Below are 9,167 nucleotides of genomic sequence, written 5' to 3'. Positions count from 1 at the left end.
TGCCTGTCCCACGTCACGTCAGAAATATGGCTTTTAGCATGAACGCTGCCGAGACAATATCCTCTGAACATTCATCAAACGGACAGACCTGGCCTGGAGTCCCTGATTCGGAAATACAATCGGAATCCAAAATAAATATTAAATATCTATAAATCTTATTTTCTGTATAAACTATCTCGTGTCCAGCGAGCTGAGGCACCCGCGGCGCTCTCTGTGCAAGGCCGGACTAAGGCGAACCCGGCGCACAGACACCGCTCCCCCGGGACCTGGACCCTGCTGGGCCCCTCATCCCGCGTCATTCTCCCAACAGGACCAGATCGAGGCAAACCGAGTGCAGGGCACCACTCCCCCGGGACCCGGACCCTGCTGGACCCCACGTCCCACTGCGTTCTCCGTGCAAGGCCGGACCGAGGGAAACCCAGGGCAGGGCGCCGCTCCCCCGGGACCCGGACCCTGCTGGACCCCGCGTGGGTGCCGCCTTCACAGGCCTCCCGCGGCAAGCCCGCTCGCGCTCCCGCGCCCGTGGATCCGCCGATGGCTGTTGAAGGCGGAGCGGTGGTGGAACCTCTTCCCGCACTCGGCGCACGCGTACGGCTTCTCGCCCGAGTGCGTGCGGTAGTGCACGGTGAGGTAGGACTTCTGCGAGAAGACCTTGCCGCAGGCGCTGCACTCGTAGGGCTTCTCGCCCGAGTGGCTGCGGTAGTGCACCGTGAGGTTGGACATGCGCGAGAAGACCTTGCCGCAGGCGCTGCAGGCGTACGGCTTCTCGCCCGAGTGGATGCGGTGGTGGATGGTGAGGTAGGACTTCTGCGAGAAGAACTTGCCGCACTGGTGGCACTCGAAGGGCTTCTCGCCCGTGTGCACTCGCTGGTGCCGGAAGAGCGAGGAGTTGTGCGAGAAGCTCTTGCCGCACTCGCGGCACCCGTACGGCTTCTCCTCCACGTGCGCCCCGCGGAGCGCGCCGCCGCACGCCGGCTCGGAGCAGGGCCGCCCGCACGCGCCGCACTCGGGCGCCCGGCCCTCGGCGTGCAGCTTCTGGTGCCTGAGGAAGGCCGAGCTCAGGTTGAAGGTCTTGCCGCACTCGGCGCACGCGTACGGCTTCTCCTCCAGGTGGCTGCGGTAGTGGATGGTGAGGTAGGACACGCGCGAGAAGCGCTTGCCGCACTCGCTGCACGCGTAGGGCTTCTCGCCCGTGTGCGTGCGCTGGTGCGTGATGAGCGTGGACTTGCGGTAGTAGGCCTTGCCGCACTGCTCGCACTGGTACAGCTTCTCGCCCGTGTGCGTGCGCTGGTGGTCGCTGAGCGCCGAGCGGCGGGAGAAGGACTTGCCGCACTCGCCGCACGGGTAGGGCCGCTCCCCCGAGTGGTTGCGCAGGTGCAGCGTGAGGTGCGTCTTCTGGCAGAAGGTCTTGCCGCACTGGCTGCAGGCGTAGGGCTTCTCCCCCGAGTGCGTGCGCAGGTGCTGCGTGAGGTGCAGTTTCTGGCAGAAGGTCTTGCCGCACTCCACGCACTTGTAGGGCTTCTCCTGCAGGTGCGACCTGCGGTGCACCGTGAGCGTGCCCTTCTGGCTGAAGCGCTTGCCGCACACGCCGCACGCATACGGCTTCTCGCCCGTGTGCGCCCGCTGGTGGATGATGAACTTGGACTTCTTGCAGAAGGACTTCCCGCACTCGGCGCACTCGAAGGGCTTCCCCTCGGCCGGCGCCCGCGGGAACGCGCCGAAGCCACGCACGCCGAGCATGTCCGCGCCGGCGCCGCCCCACGCGCCCACCTTCTGCACCGCGCACGCCCTCCCGTGCGTCAGGAACACAGCGTCACCGTCCAGGGCTCCCAAGTACTCGAAGGGCTTCTCCAAGAGGCCACCTCCCTGCAGGACGCGGTCCTCCTTGGATACACGGGTGGCCCAGGGCGCGCCGCCGCCGGCACAGACACTCTCACGGCCCTCGCACGCGCCCGGGCGCACTCCCGCGTAGCGGCCGTCGCTGCTGATTAATTCCGAGGTGGACTCGAAGTCCTCTCCGCAGGAGATGCGCTCGCGGCCCGCCACGCTCGAGGGGGCCGGGTCGCTGCTTCTGCCGGGAGCCCCACCAGCCGCGCTCTCCGCCTCTCCCGGCAGGCGCGCGCTGCGGGCGCCCCCCGCCACTGGGACTCTCTCTGCCGGGGCACCAGCCTTCCAGGCCTCTTCTAAAAAGGAAAAAAATGAAATGACCTCGTGAGCCTGGAAGCACGCACGCCCAGGGCAGATCCGGGGTCAGGCCAGGCTCCGCCGGAACGGAGAGGATGGGCCAAGACCCGGCAGCAGGGGAAGGGGGACGCGAACTCACACCACACACAAACACCCTTGGTAACAGACAAGTGCAGAAGTGTGTGGAGGAGGGAGGTATGGTTCACTGCAGTGCAAAGCCCGCTGAAACGCACGGGCATCTTCCTGGATGTCCTGGGGGCCTCTCACAGGTCACTTCCACCAGGGCCAGGCAGCTCTGTGGGCCACGCCTACAGCAAGGGCTCCCCTCAGCCCAGACCTTCCCACGGTCCTGGTCTCCCTCTGGGCGTAAACCCAACTGCAGGCCCCTCATCCTCCTGCTCAGACCCTCACCCACCTCCTGGGGGAGAGAAACAGGCACACACACACACAACGCAGAAGTGGAACAGACCGGGCGATGCGTCTAGAACAGGGCCAGATGGTGGAGGGGCAGCGGCCATATTTTGTGCTAACGCAAACTGCGAGGCCGGCCGGTTCCGCAGCTCCCAGCTGCACCAGGTCACACGGCGTCTAGGAGCCTGAAGGTTGAGCAGCTCCAGTACTCTCCTCGCAGGGCCCGGCACCAGCGGCTTCCCCATGCCACGGTGCCACCCCTCTGCAGTGGGTCCCAGGGAAGAACCAGCCACAGTGTGGATGCTCATTCGCTGACCGCACGAGACTTTCCACTCTGAACTGACCCCTCCTACACCCAGCCCGAGCCCATCACAGCGCCCTCACTCACCTTCAACACCAACAAGAGCGCCGCCCTGCCGGGAGCTATCAAACACCCAGCGCCACCCCTGCGACCTGAGCCTCTCCCGTCTGGACCCTGGATCACCGCCGGCTGCTCGCACCCACTGACCCCCAGTGCAATGCCGACGGTGCCGACATGTAGGACCACCAGTACAAGCAGGATGCTCACAGCACTGCCCTCGCAGACCTGTACCACGGGGCACGCGCAAGCCGACAACTCCCACTGACCCTGGAGTTGATGGCCAGCCTTGCTGACGGGCGGCTCTGCACCACTGAGCAAACTTCCCGGGTCCCCGACACGCTCTCCCCTCCACTTCAGCACGGCTCTAACACACGGGGGTATAACGTATGTCGGACACAAGTGCCCAGGGAAGGTGACTACACCAGGCCCTCATCTCCCGACCGACCCACGCCCCAGGAAGGTTCCGCCCGCTCCAAGTCTCTCTGAGTACACACGAGAACAGCGGCTCCCCTTATGAACCACACAGGTGCTCGGGGCTCCCAGCTCTCCCCGTCACTGTCCCTCAACCCAAGGCTCGCCACCTGCGCCTCCTCGGCAGGAAACACGGCCGTCTGCGCTGAGCTGGCTCCGCGGGGACAAGCCCACAGCAGCCTGCCTCATTCCACGGAGGCCTGCCCACTCAGCGGGATCACAGAGGAGTCTCGGCGCGGAGCCCCGCCCCGGCCCCGCAGTCACCGAGCAGAGAGCGGAGGAAGGGACCGAGGCGGTGAACAATGAGGGCGACAGCCACAAGCTGAAACTTCCGGGCTCAAGTAGAAAGGTGAAGGCTCTGACGATCTACTACACAAGGAATCGCGTTAACACTGAGCCACACACTGGAACAGTCGAGGTGGGAAGTTACGTGTGTTTATGATTTTTAAATTTTCCTTTAGGTTTTTATTGGAGAGGCACCGACACAGAGACCTCCCATGTACTGGCTCCCTCCCCAAACCCCTCCAACAGCCAAAGCCAGGAGCCCGGAACACCCAGGGCACCCCTGTGGGTGGCAGGGACCCCAGCACCTGAGCCACCTCCTGCTGCCTCCTGGGAACTCTATCACAAGTGAGCGGCCAGGATGGGAACCGGGCACCCCAGTGTGTGACACAGGTGTCACAAGCAACAACCTGATTGCTGTGTCACATGCCAGCTCCAGGTTGCACTTTTTTTTTAACCACAATTTAAAGCCAAACGACTGGATGAAAGGGCAGGAGGGGGGCAAGGCTCCCTGGGCACGCAAAGCGCACACGACGCGGGGGCAGTGATCACCCAGGGGGGCCGGAGGAAGGGGGACGCGAGCCTGAGGAAACAGGGTGTTCACGGGGCCTCGTCGCCGGGCCTGGAGGCACAGAACAGTCGGGCTCATCGTGGCCACGGCAGGCCGCCGAGCACCAAACCTGGCGGTGTGCAGACCGGAGTCTCACACCGATGGCAGGAGAGGGAGAACGCACGGACAACCTGTGAGGCCTTCAGAGAGACACAATCTGGGAGGAGACCGGCACAGGCGGATGTGGGCAGGAGGCAGGCCCACAGGCACTGAGAGAGACACGGGAGCGGGCCATCCCTGTGCCGCCGCCAAACAGCCCACAAAACTCAGGCTAGAGGGGTGAGGTGCGCTCGGAAGTCCGCGGCAAGCCCCCGGCGGGTTCAGCCACCGCCTGCCACGCCAGCATCCCCTACTGAGCAACGGTTCGAGTCCCGGCTGCTCTGCTGCGGATCCGGCTCCCTGCCGATGCAGCTCGGAAGACAGCAGATGCCTCAAGAGCGTGGCCCTGCCACCCACGTGGGAGACCCGGATGGAGTTCCTGGCTCCTCACGCTGGCCTGATCCAGCCATCTGGGGAGTGAACCAGGAGATGGAAGATTTCTTTCCCTCTGCCTTTCAAATAAACAAAATAGAGGCCGGTGCTGTGGTACAATGAGTTAAAGCCCTGGCCTGAAGCGCCGGCATCCCACACGGGCACGGGTTTGAGACCCGGCTGCTCCACTTCTGACCCTGCTCTCTGCTATGGCCTGAAAACAAAACAAGTATCCTGCAACAGCGCGAACAGGTCACGGACTGAACGGGTCCCCGGCACTGCTAAGAACGGAAAATCTCCACCGCCGTAGACCACGCGGGGGCGTGGGGAGGTGTGGCCCGGGGTGTCCCGCTCATCCCTGCACCCCAAGCGCCCCAGGGACTCACCCGCACGGCTCCGACACGGCAGCTCGCCTTCCGGCACCCACGGCTCCTCCCCCTGCTCCAACTTCACGATCACGCGTGGTTTGGAGATGTCACCGCCTGTTTGCGAGAAGCGGAGGCCTCGGGTCAGGGTGCCTAAGACGGCGCTGTCCTGAGCCCACGAAGTCCCCAAGGCCCTCATCAGACAGCGCCCGGCCGCGTCCTCACCCCGGGGCCCTCCTCAGACAGCGCCCGGCCGCGTCCTCACCCACGGCCACGAGGTGGCTGTAGTTCTCCAGCATCACCTCCCGGTACGTCCGCCTCTGCGCCGGCTCCAGCTGCCGCCACTCCTCCTGTGTGAAGCCCACGGCCACGTCCTTGAACGACACTGGCCCCTGCAACGGCACCGAGGTGGGAAGTGGGGGATGGGGAGTGGCGCACAGGGACAGGATGTGGCCAGGCTCGCTGGGTGGGCGGCCGTCCGCACTGTCCCGATTCGTGTTACAGAGGGCGAAGGTGAACAGACACCCTGCCCGCCAGAACTCCGCCTCGGCGCTCTTCCCGGTGCCGGACACAGACAGACAAAGCCACCGGCGCTCCAGCTTGGTGCGAGCCAGGCAGTGCCCGGCGGGACGCCCACAGGTGACCAGCCTGCACAGGCTCGGGTAACCTAACTCCCAGGAGAGGAGCCGCGGGTTCTCCGGTCCCAAGGCTGGAATGCGATGCCAAGGTCCCCGGCCACCCCTCACAGCTGGCTACTGCCCTGGCCACGGCACCACAGCCTGGCACACAGGAGGTGCACAACTTGAACCTCTGTGATGAGGGTGCACCCTCACTGTGCCCACAGGAAGCACCTGTCCAGGACAAGCAGTAGACAAGGTGGGGAGGCAGGACACAGGTGCCACCCAGGCTGCACCAGGACACGCAGTCAACGGCATCCGTACTGGACATGGGCTTTTTTTTTTTTTTTAAAAAAAGCTTTTATTTATTTGCAATGCAGAGTTAAAGAGAGAAGGGAGGAGAAAAGGAGAGAGAAGGAAAGAGAGAGGGAGGGAAAGAGAGAGAGGGGGAGAGGGGGAGAGGGGGAGAAGGGGAGAGAGGGGGAGAGAGAGAGAGAGAGGGAAAGAGGGAGAGAGGTCTTCCATCTGCTGGTTCACTCCCTAAATGGCCACAACAGCCGGAGCTTTGCCGATCCAAAGCCAGGAGCTTCCTCCTAGTCTCCCAAGCAGGTGCAGAGCCAAGCACTTGGGCCATCTTCTACTGCTTTCCTAGGCCATCAGCTCCCAGTTTTGGCCTGGCCCCACCCTGGATGTCCTAGGCACACGGGGCGTGAACCCAGGGATGGAAGCTTGCTTGCTCGCTCTACGCAAACACATAAAATAAATGAATACATTTAAAAGAAGACATAGAGAGATGGATTTCCTTCAAAGTCAAGAAGCTCCCTGAACCCCACAGGAACGTGAGGCCAGCAGGGGTCAGAGCAGGTCCGTGAGGTGCCGGAAGAGCCGCACACAGCTGACCACAGCCAAATCACCAGTCCAGGGAAGCACAAGAACCGAGGCTGAGAGCGGGAACACGGGCAAGACGCGGGAGGACGCCTCTTCAGATCATCTACCATGCAGCCCAAGCACACAGCAAACAGACGGTCACTGCCCCACGGGCCAGGTTTTATACCTGGATTAAAAGGTAAACACAGCGGCCGGCACTGTGGCGTAGCGGGTAAAAGCCCTGGCCTGAAGCGCCGGCATCCCATATGGGCACCACCAGTTCAAGTCCCGGCTGCTCCACTTCCAATCCAGCTCTCTGCTGCGGCCTGGGAAAGCAGTAGAAGATGGCCCAAGTGCTTGGGCCCCTGCACCGGCATGGGAGACCCAGAAGAGGCTCCTGGCTCCTGGCTCGGTGCAGCTCCAGCCGTTGCAGCCAACTGGGGAGTGAACCAGCAGATGGAAGACCTCTCTCTGTCTCTACGTCTCTCTAACTTCTTCAAATTAATTAATTTTTTTTAAAAAAAGGTAAACATAAAAAAATGTCTGCTTAGATCACAATATCTCAGTCCCTGAAAATTCTCTGTGCCGGCTTCTCCCGGGGCGGCAGGCTCTGTGCCACACAAGGCAGAGCCATGTGTGACAAGGACACACCGTCTGTCGCTGTTCAAGACCACCCGCTATTCCAGCGGCTGCAGCCAACAGAGGCGTCCGGGCCCTGGAAGTCTTGTTAAAGCTGACCAAGAGCAACAGTGCCTCTTCCCCCGGCCAATGCTCGCGCGGGGCTGTGGATGCACATCAGAGGCAGGGCTGCAGCCCTGGCCCTAAGGACCACACCGCCCACGCCCCCGCCCAAGCTCCGCAGCCCCCCCCCCCCGGAGCCGCTTTTCAAGCGATGCTGTCTTTGCAAACCAGGGCGCCCTACAGCACACACAACGACGCACTGCAAACGCGCGAAGACACGCAGGAAGTGGGCGGCTCACCTGCGCCGTGTTCATCTCGTGCAGCCTGCAGCCGGTGAGCCTGGGGGAGGAGAGGCCGGCGCTGAGCTCGCGGGTCAATGCCCAGAGAGGGGAAGCCGCACCGGGAGACGCACCGACCCTCACCATCGGGCGCGAACCCACACGGACTTTCCCAAACAGGTGCAAACGTTAAATACGACACAAAAAGGCGGCGAGCGGGCGGTGCTGCCCGGCCCACGGGCCCCCCACCCGGCACCAGGCAGGTGCAGGTGCAGCCCGCCCCGGAAGCGACCCCCCGGCCCCGGGACCCCCGCCTACCCCGCCGGGGGCTCCGCGGGCGGGCGCTGTCGTCGCAGGCGCCCTGCGGGGCCCGGTCCGAGCCTGCGGGACAAACTGGAGCGGAGCGTCGCTCCCGGGGCCCGACCTGCGTCCCCTGGGCTCCCGGGGCCCGCCGCCCCTCTGCCCGCCCGGACCCCCGGGCCCCCGGGCTCGCGCTCCGAGGTCCCCGCCGGAGCCTCCGCCCCGCGCCCGCCCGGCCAGCCCCCAACCCCGCAGGCCCGGCGACTGTCGCCCACCGGAGGCCAAACTCTGAGGAGCAGTGCGAGAAGCGACTCGGGGACGGACAGGAAGCGAGGGCAGCGCGGCGGCGGCGCGCATGCGTGGACACGCACCCGTCGGGAGGGGGCTGCGCGTGCGCAGGAGGGCACCGGAAGTTGCTTCCCAGGGTCCTAAGGCGAGTCGCCGGCCTCTATTTCCCAGAAATCCGTGTGCCGCTAGCTTTAGGGAACGTCGTGAATGTGTCTACCCGGTGTAGCCGTAATGGCCGCCTGGAGCGCTGAACTCAAAGTGCTCCTTAGTCAGGGCGCGTCTTTACGGGAACTTCCAGCCTGTCTCTGGCTTCACGCAGCATCGGCCCTGGCTGTGTCTTGACCCAGTGATGTTTACAAAAATCTGAAAATGGAGACCCCCACACACATGCTGTGTTCCTGGCTGAATGTGGCTACAGCCGACGTCACCATGGGGGGAAGCGGGGTCTGGGGTGCACGGAAGCTCTGCTCTGCCATGGCGATTTCCTGTGAGCGCAAACGCAAATAAACCACCGGGCTTCCGTGGCCTCCGTGGCCTCCCATGTGCCATGGACCAGTGCCTCCTGTGGTTTCTAGTGGCCTCCATGGCCGCCTGGGACCCTCCCATGGCCTCCAGTGGACTCCAGTGGACTCCATGGCCACCTGTGACCCTCCCGTGGCCTCCAGTGGACTCCAGTGGACTCCATGGCCACCTGTGACCCTCCCATGCCTCCAGTGGCCTCCATGGCCGCCTGTGACCCTCCCGTGGCCTCCAATGGACTCCAGTGGACTCCATGGCCACCTGTGACCCTCCCATGGCCTCCATGGACTCCATGGCCTCCCATGTGCCATGGACTCCAGTGGCCTCCATGGCTGCCTGTGACCCTCCCATGGCCTCCAATGGACTCCAGTGGACTCCATGGCCACCTGTGACCCTCCCATGGCCTCCATGGACTCCAGTGGCCTCCATGGCCGCCTGTGACCCTCCAATGGACTCCAGTGG

The 9,167-nt window shown here is 63.9% G+C and overlaps 1 protein-coding gene across 3 annotated transcripts; it reads right to left on the bottom strand.

Moving 5' to 3' along the window:
- Positions 1 to 435: 435 nt before the first annotated feature.
- LOC133750684 (RB-associated KRAB zinc finger protein-like) lies at positions 436 to 8,248 on the bottom strand. Of its 3 annotated transcripts, XM_062180332.1 has the most exons (6): positions 8,174 to 8,227; positions 7,917 to 7,979; positions 7,620 to 7,659; positions 5,421 to 5,547; positions 5,177 to 5,272; positions 436 to 2,183 (listed from the first exon to the last, which is right to left on the bottom strand). In XM_062180332.1, exons 3-6 carry the CDS (start codon positions 7,632 to 7,634, stop codon positions 481 to 483), a joined length of 1,941 nt encoding a protein of 646 aa, XP_062036316.1. In that variant the 5' UTR covers positions 7,635 to 7,659; positions 7,917 to 7,979; positions 8,174 to 8,227; the 3' UTR covers positions 436 to 480. The 3 variants fall into 3 exon arrangements, with proteins under 3 accessions (XP_062036316.1, XP_062036315.1, XP_062036314.1); XM_062180331.1 differs by lacking the exon at positions 7,917 to 7,979 and having other exon boundaries at positions 8,174 to 8,248; XM_062180330.1 differs by lacking the exons at positions 7,917 to 7,979; positions 8,174 to 8,227 and having other exon boundaries at positions 7,620 to 7,814.
- Positions 8,249 to 9,167: the final 919 nt, after the last annotated feature.

Source organism: Lepus europaeus, chromosome 21, assembly GCF_033115175.1.
Source record: "Lepus europaeus isolate LE1 chromosome 21, mLepTim1.pri, whole genome shotgun sequence".
NCBI classification, from domain to species: Eukaryota; Metazoa; Chordata; class Mammalia; order Lagomorpha; family Leporidae; genus Lepus; species Lepus europaeus.
Note: the sequence above shows the minus strand (reverse complement) of the source record. Positions and strands in the feature narration are given on the sequence as shown.

Bases quoted from the DNA above. Each gene is read 5' to 3' on its own strand.
- LOC133750684 (XM_062180330.1), bottom strand. From the start codon at position 7,745: ATGGTGAGGGTCGGTGCGTCTCCCGGTGCGGCTTCCCCTCTCTGGGCA. The intron at 5,273-5,420 runs GTGAGGACGCGG...TCTCGCAAACAG, and splicing joins CAGCCACCTCGTGGCCGTGG to GCGGTGACATCTCCAAACCA. The intron at 2,184-5,176 runs GTGAGTCCCTGG...TTTCCTTTTTAG, and splicing joins GCCGTGTCGGAGCCGTGCGG to AAGAGGCCTGGAAGGCTGGT.